The sequence below is a fragment of the Meriones unguiculatus genome, chromosome 11, assembly GCF_030254825.1.
Source record: "Meriones unguiculatus strain TT.TT164.6M chromosome 11, Bangor_MerUng_6.1, whole genome shotgun sequence".
Taxonomy (NCBI): domain Eukaryota; kingdom Metazoa; phylum Chordata; class Mammalia; order Rodentia; family Muridae; genus Meriones; species Meriones unguiculatus.
In genome coordinates, this window is record NC_083359.1 from 101,053,033 (window position 1) to 101,071,131 (window position 18,099).

The 18,099-nt window shown below is 37.4% G+C and overlaps 1 protein-coding gene across 18 annotated transcripts in view; it reads right to left on the bottom strand.

Moving 5' to 3' along the window:
* Positions 1-1,011: 1,011 nt before the first annotated feature.
* The window catches only part of Enah (ENAH actin regulator), a 110,686-nt gene continuing 93,598 nt past the window's right edge, over positions 1,012-18,099 (bottom strand). For 11 of the 18 annotated variants that reach the window (XM_060364840.1, XM_060364836.1, XM_060364847.1 and 8 more), the window contains 9 exons: positions 16,295-16,596; positions 15,378-15,523; positions 15,225-15,282; positions 14,355-14,403; positions 11,075-11,141; positions 9,128-9,190; positions 5,812-5,890; positions 4,397-4,454; positions 1,012-3,918 (listed from right to left, as the gene is read on the bottom strand). In XM_060364840.1, coding sequence (XP_060220823.1) covers positions 3,881-3,918; positions 4,397-4,454; positions 5,812-5,890; positions 9,128-9,190; positions 11,075-11,141; positions 14,355-14,403; positions 15,225-15,282; positions 15,378-15,523; positions 16,295-16,596 — 860 coding nt within the window. In that variant the 3' untranslated portion in view covers positions 1,012-3,880. The remainder of the gene's footprint in view (positions 3,919-4,396; positions 4,455-5,811; positions 5,891-9,127; positions 9,191-11,074; positions 11,142-14,354; positions 14,404-15,224; positions 15,283-15,377; positions 15,524-16,294; positions 16,597-18,099) is intronic. The other 7 variants (XM_060364848.1, XM_021633642.2, XM_021633639.2 and 4 more) reach the window with 1 other exon arrangement.

Sequence of the window (18,099 nt, forward strand, 5' to 3'; positions counted from 1 at the left end):
CACCTGAGCCTGACCTCAGAGTCACAATCCTGTTACTGCCCACAGGATTAGAGACCATGGTGAACGGCTTAACAATTCTCATGTCCACAGGAAGAAAATGAAGAGGTCCTGCAGCTCACCTTTGCAGGCCCTGCACCACAGAAACACCAGTTCTTCACAGTGTCACTAAAAAGATGGATAAAACTTAAGTGTCAATAATTTAGCCAGGCAAACTGAAAAAAAAGTTTAGCTTAATTTGTTGCTTAAATCATTTCTGAATCTGAGAGGTGACTTTAATTTGTAGATAAAGCAGGAGTATGAGTTAGGACAAAAAGAAAAGTCAGCTGGTGTTTTCAAAGCTCTAGGCTCAATAATGCAAATTAATGCCAGAAACAAGAAGATGGAGGACAGCTAGGACAGAGGTCTAGTAATAGCAATATATATATGTATATATGTACACACACACACACTTAAGATTGTTGTATTTCTAATCAGGATATTATACTTTGAAAATGGAATTAAAACTCGTAACAGATGAAAATGCTGAAACTTACATACATAGAGCCAATTTACAGCCTAATGTAGAAAAACCTATAGATGGAACAGACTACTACATATAAAGCTAATTACTTGGCAATATCCTTTAATCTGCAAATTACATAAAGAAAATGAACTGTAAATGAGGTGAAATATACAGGATTATGTTACAGAACAAAAAGATGGGGTGAAACATTTTTTACCACCTTGACTATAAAAGACACTATGTCAAGCTGTGCTGAGAGAATGTAAGATACACGGAGCACACAGCACTGGCTTCAAAACAAAAGGGTGACTGATTGAGCAAACCATATTCCCTTTGTGTTATTTACTACTCCTGACTTTGATGACATCTGCAGAGAACAGTGACATGATGTGTGGACTGTAAACAGCGAAGACCTGGGCTGTGTCAGGTGCGGAGTTTACCCCCAGTATCACTTGGTTTAGAATTAACACACTATCAGAAGATCACCTAAGTGTCACAAACAAGAAACATGTATATACTGCAATTTTATTTCAATCACACAAATGAAGTTAGCGTGTAGGAAATTTAAATGAAACAGTTATGGTAAAAACAGCAGAACTGAAAAACCTAAACAGAAAACACACGTGCAGCATGAGAACTGAACATTCATCAGTGTTTCATCTTTAGTTCTGATTGACACATTAGGCTTGTAAATTTTAAACAGACTTTGAGACCATGATGACTATTCTGAAGAGATTTCAGCACCACACTAAGTTTGTACATTCTGGTTTGCTATTGACTTGCTAGCCATTCACAGAGTGTATTGTACAGAGTTGTCGCAGGTCAGATCACAGTGTTGAGGAGAGCAGTGCCTTCCTGTAACTAGAAAGGATCCCTAAACTGTACTCAGCTGAAGACATTCAACACACAAAAGCAAAAACCCAGCATCACAATATGGTTCCAAGAAACAGTTTTGGGAAAATAACTTAAGCTCTGTTTCCCATTTTAATCACTGAAATCTCCAACAATGACAAGATTTCATGTATGACAGCGAATGTATAGAATAGTCCAATTAAGCTCTATGAAGGAACACATTCAGCCATGTGGGATAATGCGATATATGATATGATGAAGCATATAGCATGAGTCAACACTGGTTCTTTTTTTTTTTTTTTTGTCACTTTACAGACATTGTGTTAAATATTAGACCAAGGCACAAAACGTTTAGTGCATAAACCAGTTTCTTTTAGGACTTAGCATTGACTTTAGTGTTTTGTCTCACTTTGGACCACTTATACCAAGTACCCTACCTACTATAGACTATTAACTTCAGCAACAAAATGAAGTGACTTTTTATCAGCTCTGTAAGGGATGTACACATTTACATTATCAAAGTAGCTGCGTAATCAAAAGTTCAACAGTAAAATGAAAGGCCTGCTTCTTTTAGAGAACAACTTACAAGCTCGCCACACCTTCAACACCTTTACTGTTACCGCATGACAATAATGGGTAGAAAAAGAGCTGAATATCTCAACTATAATAGTTCATCCCTCATAAAATCTAAAAATGAAGTTTCTACAGAAACAGAAACTCTTAACAAGAAAAAAATATCCCTTATTCAAACATCTCTGTAGTGGTAATAACTGCAAATGGTACCATTTAGAAAACTATGCTGCTGTCAAGCTTTGTTTTACAACTGACATGTATGAAATCTAGAAAGCAAACGAAAGTAGATTATTTCTTCCATTTTTTAGTAGTTTTGTTAACCAAAAATTCCAAAGCAAATATGGCACATTAATAACTCAAGCATAAATCATGATGGAGAGCCTCAAGAACTTTTGATTTCCTAGATTTTCCAAAAAGCTAACATTACAATATATAGGATTTCTCCCTTATTTTAATGTTGCCAATCATAAACATAAAGGGCTGGAACACATCCATGACATCCATCTCACACACATACACATACACACACTCAGGGTGTAACAACATCAGACTCTGCCTACCACTTAAGTCTCAGTTTAGTTTTATTAAAAAAAACAAACAAACTGCAGAACTCCTCAGTGGCTTCCCTTTATCTGTGATTTCTGTGATCCTAATTGCTGCCATTATTGATATTTCTTGTGTTTTAGCACAACAGAGGTCGAGAGCAGCTTCAGTCAGGAGCAAGCACCTGAGCACCTGCAGCACTGCGGGGACCTAGAGATAACTGCCCAATTCAGTGATCAAACTTTTGAGTTCCACAGTGATGTAGCCCACGCGGAGCTCAGCATCATGCTTCAGACCATTCAAACTGCTGGTTAAAATACAAATAGCTGAAGTCATGATGTAAATGATTAAGTACTTGGTTTTGTTAACATGTTTACTGATTAAAGTCACAAAATATTTCTCATTGTAATTCATGCAGGTAATTGAGAAAATAAAGACAGTGCAGAAATTAACTTTAAATAAAAAGTTATTCCTCCCCTTCCTCCCGCTTCCCTATATTCTACAAAATATTTCCCCTGGGATTAGGCCTTGAAAAGGCCACTACATATTAGTGTGACATGCATTACCGCCTGTAATTAAAAAAGCTAACTTTGTGGTGATTGTAATTACATTATAAAAATGTCCACATGCATAAGTCTAAAAAAGGTTGAAAACCTACAGTAAATCTATAATAGAATGTTTTACATTTGACCACTGTTTGTTATATAGAAGTCATAGATTTGGTAAAGCATTGTAACAATTTAGGAAGGCATCTAAATCTTTAATTTCTGGACAGATTTATGTTTTAAACTACAAAATTGCATGAAGGCTAACCCGAGACACTTCCTATCACTCTAAAATTCCTCAAGTGGGACTAAACAGTTTAGGACCTTTCTTATAAATACCACCCTTTGAAAGCACATACAATTCCATTTGTTCCATACTTTATGATCTTAACTATTCACGGAATATCAAATATGATAGGAAGACAAACCTGAGAGAAACATTTGCAATGCAATAGCAGAACTTGCTAAATAAAATTCTTCGTCAGTGCCCTCTGAAAAAAACCTCTTAAGCCTTTCTCTTTTTTTTATTTTAGCAATGGATTGCGGAAAACGTGCAATTTCATCTAGACATGAAAATATTTCAATGCACGGTGATCTTGCCTGACGGGCTTAGTACTGCTACGGGAGCTCAAATACAATTCTCCATCCTGCGGTGAAGGTCAGAACAAGAGCAGCACACTGGGAGGGAACAGCTGATTGCCAGAATCGCTATGTCTGAAGGCTTTCAGAGATTGGCGGTTTTTCCCTCCTGACTGTGTATCCATTTTCTTCTTACAGCTTAAAAATTGTAGGGGGTTGTTAACAGTTGTTTGTAGGAATTTTTGTTTTTCTCCAGATTCAAGTCCTGTCTCCTTAGTTTGCTTCTCTATGCAGTATTCGACTTGCTCAGTTCCTGCCTGATTGCTGTAACAGGGAAGAAATAGTTTTCAAAGTCAACATATCAGAAAGGAAATACAGATGGAGGTTTCATTCCTGAGAAATCTTCAGGGTTGTGTTCAAATTCCATCATCAAAAGATACAGAATTTAAATCTTCATCGTATAGATCTTTAATTCATAAAACTTAATTCATACCAAGCACATGTGATTATATTATCTCTTCCCTTGTATATACAAGATAAAAACTTTGGTTCTGTGGGCTCCAAAACAAAGGGTGGAATGGACGAGAAGAGGGGTCTTAAGAAAAAAAAATCTGCCTGATTGGTATTCCACCAAATTCTACACTGACACTTGGAAATCTTGTCAATCTTCATTTTCACAAATAACTCCTCTTCTATGAGAACAGTACCTCCCCAGAAACCTAAGAGAAGGTTAGGCCCCACGACAAGCGAGCATGGCATCATTTTTACAGCATCTGAAGGATGCCATGTCTCACGTACTTACCATCAATAAGCTCCTCCTTCAGCTTTGTCAGTTCTTTTCTCATCTCATCTAAAATGTCCTGAAGTATCAAGAGAAAGACCAGGAAACAAAACAAACAAAGATGAGGTGATGTCTAAGAAGTTTCTTGTTCAGATGAAAGTTTAAGAACATCACGAAATATAGTTCTTTTCTGCATGTGTACCCAGAGGGCAATCTTGCCTTTTGTGAGATAATCTCTTTATTGGTGGACCTCACACCAAGTGGGCCAGGCTAGCTGGCCAGTGAGCCAAGGACACTACACACCAGCATGCCCGGCTTGTTTACATGGGCTCCAGGGCCAAACTCAAATCTTTATGCTCATTCATAATCGATCACTTTGCTGATTATCTCCCCAGGGTCCCTATACAGCTTTTGATTCCACAGCTGCAATTCTATTTCTTAGAAGAAGACTGGCCTCACTAAATCCTGTTTAAATACTTCTTTCCTTGCCCATCTTTGCTTATTCTGCCCTAGTAAGATATGAAATAGAAAGACTAAAACTTCAACAGTCAGCACTGTCATTCAGAGAAGTTTAATTCATGTAGCCGTGAGACCCAGTCCCCTGATGCCACCTGAAAGGTGATGCATATGGAAGTTTCAAGGAAGATGTCACTGGACAGTTAGCTCTTGGCAAATGTGTCACCACATTTAAAGAATGGCAATTTCTTAGGAATCACCATAGCAGCGAAGTCCTATTTCAAGTAACTAATAGCAGGCACCAGCCACACATAGCTGCTGAGCTCTTTAAATCAAGTTAGTCTGAAAGATGGACTGTAGGTGTAAACCATGCACCGAATTCCAGACTCAACAATGAGCATATATTCAACTTATTTTTTAAAATATTTAGATTAAATAAACTATTAAAATTATTCTTATTTGTTCATTTAAAAGAGATTCTTATTTTCCATGTGAGTATTGTGTTTGCATGTGTATGTGTACCAGGGACGTGCCTAGTGCCTGAATAAACCAAAAGAGGATGTCAGATCCCTTAAAACGGATGGTTGTTAAGAGACCAGGCGGGTACTGCGAACGAAGCAGGCCTGGGTCCTCTGCAAGAGCAGCAAATGCTTTAACTACTCAGCCATCTCTCCAGCCTCAGCTGTTCATATTTTTATGTGGCTACCACTGTGTGTGTATTTAAATTATGCTGTGTCTTTCATCAAGAATTGTAGATTCAAATTTAAAAGGACAATGAAAAGAGCCACAGTTTTCATAGGTGAAAAATGAACCAGAAAAAAAAATTGAGCTGAGCAACACTGGACGACTATGGCCACCGTATAATTTGTCTAAAGCATTTTAACCGTGTGAGCTTTTAGAGTACTCCCAGGATCCACACGGAAGGTGCCCCATGCCCTTTCAGAAAAGCAAGAATAAAGCAAGCTACACTGAATACCCACCTGCTTCAGCCTGTCATAGTCAAGTCCTTCTGTCTGGACTCCATTGGCACTGGGCTGTGACGAAGGTGTGGATTTGGGTCTGCACAAAAGAAATTTTCAAGACAGATAAATTATATTTACAACATTTAGTGAGTTCTTAAATAACTCTAAATTTGCCACCCCAACACCAGATTTAAATTTATTTCTTAAGCACATTTTTTTGCTAAGTTGTCACAACTGTAGGCCTGATTAGAACAGGCAGCAGAAAATGTCTTTTAATTTCTCAATTTGATAACCTATTTAAAAAGTAGACAGGGTGACAATCTGGTGAAACTCCTTTAAGAGAGTAGAAGGAAGCACTCCCTGGGACAAGGTTAACACATGGCTTGCTGACCATGGACATGACAAAGTGACCAGCTGAAGTTCCCAGGGCCCAGATAATGCAGTCATGTGCAGTGCTCTTGAAATTTTGTATCACGTATTAAATATCAGGCAAATCAATAAAGGAAAAGCTCTACTGTCTGGAATATTTTATTTTAACACAGATCAATTTATAAGTCCGAGCCTCAGTTTGTAGAAAGAAATAATTTAGTAAGCCTAATTTCTTTCCCTATTTGCTTCCATTTTAAGAATTAAAGCAAAAATGATGCTGAAAACTGACTATTGCGTTAGAGGCATACTCTCATATTCAGTTGACTCTATCTTCTATAAATTTACTTTGCTTCATAGAGGAAGAAGAAAATAGAAAAAAAATAAAAACAAAAAATGGAACATTCTAATGCAGAAGCTGCCTGTCAATTACAATTGCCCTTTTAATAGTTTAGCTTTTCTTAAAATTTTTACACAGTAAAGTAAGTGTTAGGGATTAGGTATATTTTGTAAGTTCCAACACCAAATAAATCAGTCATGGCTTCCTGTCCAATCCTGGAAATAAAGGAGATTCTCAGTAGGGAATCTGGAGCCTCAGCCCTTCAGTTCTTCACTTTCTGGTTTAGAACAGTAACCATTCTATAAGCCATCAGTTAATCATGTGTTTTAATTTTGCATAGCACCAAAAAGAAATCTATCTGAATCAAGACCCAATATGTGTAACTTGCTATAAAGCTATATTTCATAACTGATATAACACTCCAAACCCAAAGGCATTGTTCATGAAGGTGAAATACTTAATTTACTTTAATATCAAGACATATTACTGCTTAAAAAGCTGATTATGAAACAAGAACAAGCCAACCAATTTTAACTTACTGGGTATCTACTTATATAGTAACTTTCAGAAACTTCATTCAGTAAGTCCTAAGGATTTATATAAAGAACTGCCTCTCCCATGAGGATGTACCTTTCTTTGCTGAGGTACCTACTTAAATCCACTCATTTAAGATCTAAAACCCATGGAATGCAGAAAACCCAGTGTTGTGTGTAGAGTTAGGTACAGTAAATATTTTTGAGGGTTGGCAAACTGAATTTTATATACCCAAGTTATTTATTTCTGCTCTCCAGAATCAAATAATTAATAATTTGCTTTTATTTTTCCCATTTGAGTAGATCAATTAGTTATTTTTTCCTAAGATATATAATGAATATTTCTGACATCCAAACAAACAGGTACAATCTACTACTTAAAGGAGAAATATGCTATCTTATATAAACATCTGTATTTATTAAAACAATTTAAAATGTTAATTAATACACAATTGTGCAAACATGCAACTGTAAAAAAATTTAATTCATGCTAACATGCAATCCATCACCACCACCACCACCATGAGAATTAACTCAAGGGGGGAACTTTTCATACTGAAGGAAAGAAGTAATCACCACTTTTTTTTTTTTTTTTTTAAGAAACATTATTCCAGCACTAGGTATGGGTAGCAGTGCGGTGACTTGGAAGACTTTGTTGTAAGGTACTGTTTTTCTTTCTAGGTTCCAGCAGATTTTTCTAAAAAAAAAAATACCTTTTGTTCAGAACAATTAGCCTACCTCAAAGAAACAAATGAAAAGGCTGGATATGAACATTTATGGAAAATTAACTAGTTGACAAAATAAGTCTGCCAGTAGCATAAAGTAATTTTAGCAAGTGAGAATTTGGACAGCGCCCAGTTACAGAACCACTTACTGACACAGCTATCTTCTCTGTGCACTACTTCATTCCCGTTTCCAGTAGATGAGCAGAAAAACGGGCCCTGCCTGTGTGCATTAAAAATGGATGTGTGCAGCAATATATTCTTTCTCTTTTTCTTTTTTTCGGAGACAGGATCTCTCCATGTAGCCCTGGATGTTCTGGAACTCTCTTGTGTAGATAGGCTGGCCTCAAACCCACAGAGAGATCCTCCTGCTTCTGCCTCCAGAGTGCTGGGATTAAAGGTATATACCACTGTGCCTGGCATAAACCAACATATTTCTAATAAAATTCAAATATTTCAGTGATTTGTTCATGTACTCATTTATTTGAGACAAGGTCTCATTATGTAGTCCATGATATTCTTAACTCATAACGCTGCTTCAGTATTCTGAGTGCTGAGAGCATGGGCATATACTACCATGCCCCTTCCTTAGGTCTATTACTTTTAGCTTAAGGGTTTTCAATACAACTGATGATAAAAATATGTGGGTTTATCAGATGTTTAAATACATGTATTTTTCTTAACTTTAGGAGACCATTACCTAGATACCTGCCTATAAAAAAAACTATACCACAGTATTTAACTTCTTATTCTATCAAATTAATTCTACAAATTGCTGAAAAGCATGTGCAGATTCTTAAAATTGTCTTTTTTTTTTTTTTTTTTTTCAAATAAGAAATAGATGATTGATACTGTCCCCTTCCTTCCTAGGGGAGGTGGAGGGCCATGCTGAAGACTGAACCTAGAGCCTTAAATGTGCTAAGTACAGTCTTCTTGGGATGTTAAGTAGCAAATTTCACTACATCGAGGACACAGACTGTATTCTCAGCAGCTTCATCTATGGCTACAATATTGTCCAGTGTTCTAGCAAAACTAGCACAGGACCTCTGATTGCATTTTCAAAAGCCTTGTCACATAACCACCAAGAGAATCGTAGAGGAAAACGCCAAAGCTACCAACTAGACGATGTTAAGACGATTCGACTTCTTATTCTAGCACTTCAGATGTTTATCATTTGTATTTATCTGAATCCAACTATCAAACAATAGCAGAGTTCTACTTTATGTGTTCAAACTACAGCTAAAATAAAAGAAACCTCAATCTTCCTAAATGTTTCCCTTGTGGTGATTACCAATCCAGGTAGAAAAAGCTCAGCCCTATCCTGGACATGTTATTGAAAAGTCTGAAATCACAAAGTCACAGCAGGATGATACCTGTGTAATGAATCATAGGACCTGTTGTCAAAAACAATCTGATTTTTCCTTGGAGAATCCCGTCTATGAAGGGGAAAAACCATTTAAAGGGTATACAGTAGAACTTCTAAAAATAATTCCCATGATGCTACTGATTTACTTTTTAGTCACAGCAAGCAAAACAAAAATAAAAGGTGTTAATTATCCTTAAAATATCTGTTTTATCAAATTTAAAAGGGTATTTTGAAACTAATTTACACAAGGACACAATGGCTATTTTTGTAGGCTGCAGCTACTTCTTTAAAGATCAAAACACAAGCAAAGACATTCTGATTTTGTGAATACCAAAGCAACAAATGAAAAAGTCTCTGTAGCTTGATTTGTATAAAACTAACTATTCACAGGCATGTAAAGAACATCTTCTCCTATTATGAAAACAAAACCAGTAGATTACCAACGAGAGCCAGAGGAACATCCCAATGTTCTATGCCACTCATCTTAAGGCATTTTACCACAGAAGATTCACGGACACGATCTTTTCTTTCTTTGTTTCTGGAGACAGGATTTCATGTAGGCAAGGCTGGCTTCATATTTAGTAAGTAGATGAAGATGACCTTGACCTTTTCTCTGGTCTCACTCTCAACCCCTGTACCTCAGTACTGGGACTGTATGAACCCTGCCCAGTTCATGCCAAGCTGGGCATTGAACTCAGGGCTTTATGCATATTAGGTAAACGGTCTACCAACTGAGACATACCCCCAACCTGAAGATTATCTTTCCTTTCCGTTTCTGTGGTGTGTGTGCTTGCACACATGTATATGTGGAGGCCAGAGGTTGATGACAGGTGTTGTTCTCAACTGCTCTTTCCACCTCTTTTTTTTTTTTTTTTTTGAGACAGGGTCTCTTGACTAGCTGGTCAGCAAGCTTATCTTATCTAACTTGACTATGACTAGAAACGTTGGTTTTTAATATTTTTGGATATTTTATTATTTATCAATTGATCAATTTTTTTTGAGACAGGCTCTCACCAGGTAGTCTAGGTTGGCTATAAACTCACAGAGATCTGCTTGCCTTTGCCTCGTGAATGCTATAAATAAAAAGTGTGCACCACCACACATAGATTATTTTTTGCAAGTGGGTCTTTTGCCTGCATGTAAGTCTGTATGCCCACACAGTGCCTTTACAGGCCAGAAAACAGCACTGGATCTCAAGAATGGAGTTAGATAGTTGTTAGCTGTCACACGGGTGCTACGAATTGAACCTGAGTCTGCAAGAACCACCACCACTAACATTTCTACATCTCTCCAGCCCACAATTAGAAGTTTTAACTGAGATACAGAAAATTTGTACTTGATTTGTGCTCTCTTGTATTCTATACAATATCTATCTGATTTTCACTATAAATCATAAAGGTTTCCTCTAAAATTCTATTTTTAAGACTATATAGGGACCAGTGGGGCATTATTGTTCAATACTATATAAGATTTGTTATTGCTAAATGTTAAATTACTCTGAGGCAACAATTCTATTATGGTTATATTGGAGCTGTCCTGGGTTATTTGGGAAATTGTCAAAGTATTTAGGGTGAAATACCATTTACTTGCAAGTTTCTTTAAAACTATTAAGAGAAAAAATATAGCTACAAAGCTGTAAGACATATGACAACTTGTTAAGTTTGGGTGATAGTTGTATTTTAGTATTTGCTGCATTGTTTTTCCTTTTAATTTGAATTTTTAAAAAAAAATACACAAGTTAAAAGGGATGAAACTATCCTAAAATATCAATCTGATTAATAAATATATTGGTAGAATTTATCACATAATAAGGAATAGAAAAAATATGAGTTCTGTGGTTGTTCAACATATGGATTATAGATGCTTTTGTATAATTCAAATTTTTCTACAATAAAAATGTATTAACTTTTTTAGACAAATACATAACATAAAACTTAGAAAAGAAAATCAATACCTGGAGATGACAGGTGACTTACTGCCATTCATTGTGTTTGTTCTTTCCCAAGGTTTTCTGGTTGGTTCTTCAAAAATAAGAAATAAGTATTATTAAACACATCTCAGATCCTTCCAGAATCATTACAAGACATTAAAGTACCATCATTCTATGTACATAGCTGTAATACAAATTAAAAAAAATTCTGAACAGTAAAGACTAAATTGTTATGATTGTAGAACTTAAAGCAGAAATTTAGGAAGTAGAGGGAGGCAGAACTCTATGAGTTCAGGCCAGCCTGGTCTTCATAGTAAGTTCCAGGCAGCCAAGACTACAAAGTGAGACCTTGTCTTAAAAAACAAAACAAAAAACATCAAAACAAAGTCATGCCTTTAAGCCTAGCACTCAGGAAGCAGAGGCAGGCAGATCTTTGAGTTAGAGGCCAGCCTAGTCTATACAGCCAAGGCTACACAGAGAAAACCTGTCTTGAAAAACCAAAAACTAAACTAAACCAAACATCCAAGCAACAAAAACAACAACCAAAAAAAAAAAAGTGAAAAAATTACTGTTTTGTTAAAAAACCCTTTTATTATAAAATCCAGATATTTTAGTTTCTATAATCCAAATGATAATTGTAATAAGCACGATAAAGAAAGCATGCCTTTAACTGTGATTTTCTAATTTGGTTCACTCACTGACACTATCATTGACCTGACTATGTAACTTGAGAAGATCAAAAGTGAAACTTTTCATAGAGAAAAGCATTTGAGTCACATTCAAATCAAGTCTATACACATTCATGACCTCACTGTATACTCTTATATGAGAAACTCTGTTTCATCTTCTAATGTTTCCCCTGGAGTGGCTTCTGCACATCTTTACTCAGGAAGAGGCTTCTAGTCTCCTCAAAACGTATGCAAAACTAAATTTAAACTCCCTTGAAGCCCTGCATTGCTGTTGCCAGGCATCTAAAGGAAGAACCTTCAAGTTGCTACTGATCTTCCTTTACTTCATCATCACTTAGTTCTGCCTTTTGAACAGGAATAGCTAAGGCATTCTGTCAGTGAACACATAAATGGCAGGTTCCAGAGCTAGCAAAGGAACATCAAAAAAACCAGAGGGAGGCCAAGATGGACTGAATAAAAATACATCCAGCACATTAATTCAAGTAATAGAGGGAGGCATACCAGGAAGAGAGGGGGAGAAGATGCAGGCGGAAGGATGAAAGTCAGTCAAAAGTTGGTAGATGCAGTACAAACTACCTTAATAGGGAGACGCGCCTATTATTTTCCCCCCTTTGAGACACAATCTCACACTGAAGTTCAAGGTAGCCTGGTCTCCAACTGTGGCAGCCCTCCTGCCTCAGTCTCCCAAATGCTCGTATTGCAGGTAAGAGTAATCTCACCCACTCACCCTGTTAATCATAAAGGGCCTGGCTGTGAGGAAGAGTGGTTCAGCCCTGTGGGAGCAGAGGGGAGGGTGTCTTTTTCTCTGAGGAGCACAGGCGTACTGCAGGACAAGGGTGGAGGCTGGCCTACCCGTCAGCAGTGTCAAAACACACTGGATCTTAGTCTTCCCCAGCTCCACATTATAAGGCTGAGTCTTCCCAAATAGTTTCAGCTGACTTACGTGTCAATGAGAATACTTCTAAGAAAAAGCCTAAATTTACTACTGATCTTTTCCATCACACTCTCTTAACATTTGTTTCAAACTCATTTTCCCAAGAATCCTCAAAAATAAATTCTAGACAGGTAAGTCAACTTATTTCTTAGTTTCTTCTTATTCAATTTTATTTAACAACATACCTCCGCTCATGACAATAACTTCCTAGTTTCAGCCAAGCTAAACACTCTACAATGCATAATATAACACCATTTTCTCCAAAGATAGCCCAGGTGATTCGACAGGTTATTCCCAGCCTGACATAGTAGTATTTAAAGTCTCATAAGTTTTTGTGCTTAAGAGGTTTACTCTTTCACTCACTTTTGGCTCATTAAGTGTTTTATGAAAAGTCAATTTTCAGAATCGAATGAAACAAATGAAAAAGAAGTTCCAAACTGTTGTGAACAAAGTCCTCATTTTATACATGTGGATTACAAACCACTGAATTTATTTAGATAATGTACCAACCCCCAAACCAAGGTGGACTGTGGAAAAATAGTTTATGAAGTCACTTTTTTTTTTGAGACAGGCTTTCTCTGTGTAGCCTTGGCTGTCCTGGACTCACTTTGCAGACCAGGCTGGCCTCGAACTCACAGTGATCTGTGCCTCTGCCTCCCTGAGTGCTGGGACTAAAGATGTGTGCCACCACACCCAGCTTAAAGAGCCCATGAGGTCTCTTTTACTTTCCTTGCAGTGCTGGAACAGAACGCAGGCCTCCTACACGCTGGGCAAGTGTGCTACTACTCAGCCACACCCCAGCCCTATGAATGTCAGGGGCAGGAGTAAGTCTATTCAACAGCCAACTTCAAAAAGATTTTTTTTTTGAGTAAGAAAATGACCTGAGAGGAAAACCTACTACTGTAATTCTCCTAAGCCAATATAATTTCTAATTATATACTATTTATCTTTATATCTACACATAAATATAGCTCACTTTTTTTTCAACAGATGGAGACTATCGTTAAGATCCACAATTGTACAGAGAGTAAGTGACTGACTGTGTGCCAATTCCAGTTAGTACACAATTTCAGGAAAATCACAGATGAGAGGGTGGGAAGCTTCTAAGAGCCAGAGGACCAGGCCTGATGCTAGAGGGCCATCCTCTAGACACGACAGGGAAGCTGGACTCATGAAATCCCAGTATGGTTGCTTGAACAAGACCAGTCCAGTGACAATACCAGATGACACGCCAACACAGACATGGAAAATTCCATGTAGCTCAACCCCTGGACAAAGCAGTCAATGGCTGCACAGAGAGGAGGGCTAGTTTCCTTAACTGAGAAGGTTTTGAAATAATGCTACCCGACATACGCATTCCATTTTCTGCTTCTAAGAACTGTGTGAAATAGATCCCTGTAGCGAATAGCAAGTCCATAAAACAAAGAGCGAACACACATTATTATGGTCTTTGCCTAGACAGCATGAACAAAAATGTTCAATTTTAATAGATTTCACAGTATCAGGATGAAAAGCATTAATTTCTGAGATCACAAAAGGCAGAAAAAAGGTCAGTGGCTTCAAATATAAACAAAACACTTTAATATTTCAGTGAGCAAGCAATCACTTGTCCAAATACAGGAAAATGAACTTTTAAATTGCAAAGTATTAGCATTTGGGGGAAGGTTTCTCCTGAACTTACCAGGTGTACTTGTTGATGAGGCCTTAGAAGTTATAGGCTCTGAATCTTCCTAAATATACAGAAATAGTCACATTAACACCACATCCACCAGAAACTACGTCTCTCTTGCAGGTAGGTTTACAAGTTCCCTTCCCATGTTCTTCCTGTCACTCTCCTCCTCCACCATCTCGTCTTTATTACATTCTGGCTTAGACTGTTCCCTTCTCCTATCTTCCGTTCGGTCTTCTCCCTACTGCCTTCCCAAAAGCTCTTTCTGTGGTAAGTTCTGAGAACCTGTACTAGTCAAAAAACTAGGAACCTGATATGAGACAGAACAAAGGACTGTTAGTGAAAAGAGAGGCCAGATGGCACAGGGAGAGCCACTCCAACCTCTGTTGAATGACAACATAGCGAACAGGTAAGAGAGGTTTGCCCAGCTCAAATGTGGAGCAGGACATGAAGGGTATACTCCTAAGGGGCATGGCTAATGAACACAGGGTTCATACGGATGACATATAAACTGTTGATATAATCCTTTAATCTTCAATAGCACGAAGAAATTGAGAAGCCCAACAGATTAGAAAACTTCTAAGAATTCATTCACTCATTTAAAGATGAATATAAGAACAGCTTAACTTCATAGGCTTGAACTTTAGTACCTTCTTCAGAACTCCCCATATTCAACTCAAGTCACTCAGAATGAGATTATAATAATATAAATAACACTCAAGCCATTTTCATACTTGTATAGTTGGAAATCATAGTAATAGTAAATAGTAATAGTAAACATAAGATCAAACATTAAGTTCAGATCAAGTAATCGTTATATGAGTTTCTGAATAAGTGGGCTTGAGTTCCACTCTAAAGGTAAGAGATTTTATATTCACTTACACTTCTGTCTTCTTTTTGCTCTGTTTCTATTGTTGACCCCTTTTCGGCAATTCTTCTCCTGGAAAGGCAAATTGGTTAAAAAATTTTATATCACTTACCTATTATCAAAATCTTCCTGATTCTTGACCTACCCATTACAATAAAATTTCTCACCTCCTGGCCAGCAGGGCACTCATTTCTTCCATTAAGCCGCTACCACCTAGAGGAAGGGGTCCATTCCCACGACCAGCATCTGCTTTGGATGAGGCCAAGTTCACACCCACAGCACTCCCTCCAGCTGGGTAAGAGCTATCCTCCACCTTAGTGAGAGCATACACATAATAATTTCCTGTGTAGACAATCATGTTTACTATCATACTCAAAACAGAAGAACACATTATTGATTTCAAAAGAAGCACTTTTTTAAATTTGAAGAACCAATAGAGTGAATAACATGGACTTTAAATATTGGTGAGAATTCTATCAAAGTTAAGATCACCAATAATGGCTGAAATAATATTGTCTCTCCACAGTCCTGGTGATATTTTCCCCCTCATCTCATATATAAACTGCATCCATACTGAGAGGGAAATGCAATAAACCAAACTGAAATATAACTTTTCAAAACAACTATCAGTGTGTTAAAAGGATAGAGGAACTGTCAGATTAAAATGAGAGAGACATTACAACTAAATTTAAACAAGAAAAAATTATGCCACAAAAATCACTAGCTACTCCGCTCCAAACTTACACTGATGTAGAAAACTAAGAGCATAGTGTTTCTGACTTAATCTCAAATTATTCAGATTAAAAACTGTGTGTAGTAAAAGAGACATATGCAACAAAACAAAACAAAACAAACCCAAAAGGCAAATATTAGTCAAATGTTAACTAGTAAATCTAGAGATGACAGAGCCACAGAAAACTCTTTACACTACAGCCCTAAACCTTTTCTAAAATTTTAAATTGTGTTGGTTTTTAATCAAAAGAGTTAAAATCGGGGTTTACAATAATTTACAATAATTTCACTATTTTAGACATTTAGAAGCAAGAAGACATACTTTTAAAAGTTCAGTAATTTAGTAATTTACCCGAGACACTTTCCTAAGTTTTGCTCCCGCAATTGCAGCTGCAAGTCCAGTTAAAGGGCGATTGTCTTCTGACATGGATCCAGAGAAAAGTCCAGATGCGGGGAGGGGAGGGGCGGGAGGTGGTGGAGGAGGGGGAGGAACTTGATTAGGAAGAGGAGGTGGTGGAGGGGGTGGTGGAGGCCCAGTGGATGGCAGTGGAGGTGGTGGAGGGGGTCCAGGGGGAGGAGGAAGTGCTGAGGCATGGGCAGGGCCTGATGGGAGGGGTGGTGGTGGTGGAGGGGCAGGTGGTCCCAAGACAAGGCCTGAGAGAAAGAAAGTTGACAAAGGTGATCAACAACAGAGCTAAATCGTTGTATTTTACATGTACAGATACATAGAATGCCATCCTAAAGTAACTGACTCAGACACCGCACTTAATTTACCATAACTTAATACATTGTTAAGTTTTTTGTTTTTATATTAATTACTTTACTTACTTTGTATCCCAGCTGTAGTCTCCTCCCTTCCTCCCCCAACAGAAAGTTTTTAACAAAAGATACTCGAATTGAAAGCTGAAGTGCATATACAACCATTCAATATTATATCTTATGTGATAAAGCTAATGAGATCCTCCCATACCCAGGGATTTGAAGACAAATGCTTGTATGAGTTGAGAAAAGCACGTAACATTTTACACAAGCACACACACAATGGCAGTTAGAACTGCCTGATAACAGACCCAAGATAATCCATACAAAACCTTAGGTGCTGAGATAATATACTTGACTATGATGACGAAGTATTTGGTGACAGACAAGATGGAAACTGCAGAGAAGCTGATCTCAGCTTTTACTATCTTAAAAAATGATTCTACAGACAGCCTGAGTTAAGAATCACAAAAGAAATAAAATAATCTAATATCAGGTAAAACAGCAACATAAATGAGAATTATAAGTTGTTTTGGCCCTCACGCTGGGGTATACAGGAACCATTTAAATCTTGTTAAAAAGAAAAAAACCCACAAAGAGTAAAGAGTTTATTTAAAATCAAAATACCAAATTAATAAGTGTTTACTTAAGGCTTAAAGGGCTAATTTTTGCTTTTGTACAGCCAGAGTTAAGTTTGCACACCAGGTAGCAGCTGTCACTTCTGAGGCTTGAACAGTCATTCAGAAATGAAGGGCTAAAGGTGAGCTGTCCAACCCTGAGCATTAAGTTCTGTCAGGCTGCTGGGCTCTTGTTCAGATGTCAATCACAGAGGTATGAAACGACACATACTAGAATTTGATTCACCTTTTATAAAAATCTTATAAGACATTATCAAAAATTTATTTTTAACAAAAGGTATGTTTAAATCTTGATTGTAACCCTGTTTCTATAAGCGTACGTTTGTTTTCAGCACCCTCTCTACATCGTGTAATAAAAACAGGGTTACTATGCATCCTCTTATTACAGAACCAGGTACAGCTTTACGTGCATAGGCTACACTTCAGGTTGATGGCTCTTGGGTTTGGAAAGAACATTCAAGGATTTTGTTTGCTCTTTATGCCACTACTTGCATAGAATCCTCTGGGGTCATACATCAGGCCTGTGAACACCCCACCTTTTGCAAAGAGCCTAAGAGGCTGCCCATCCTCAAAGTCTAATACAGAGAGCTCAATACAGGACAGGCCAAAGTGAAAAAGTGGTCAGAGAACTGAAGTGCTCCAGGGCAAACTCTGGGATGATTTATTAAACAGATTTCTAGGCCTCAGGAAAGTATGTAGATCTCATAGAAGATCTATGAGCATAGAAGATGAGCCAGTCAAGTTTTCCCAATGAAGTTCA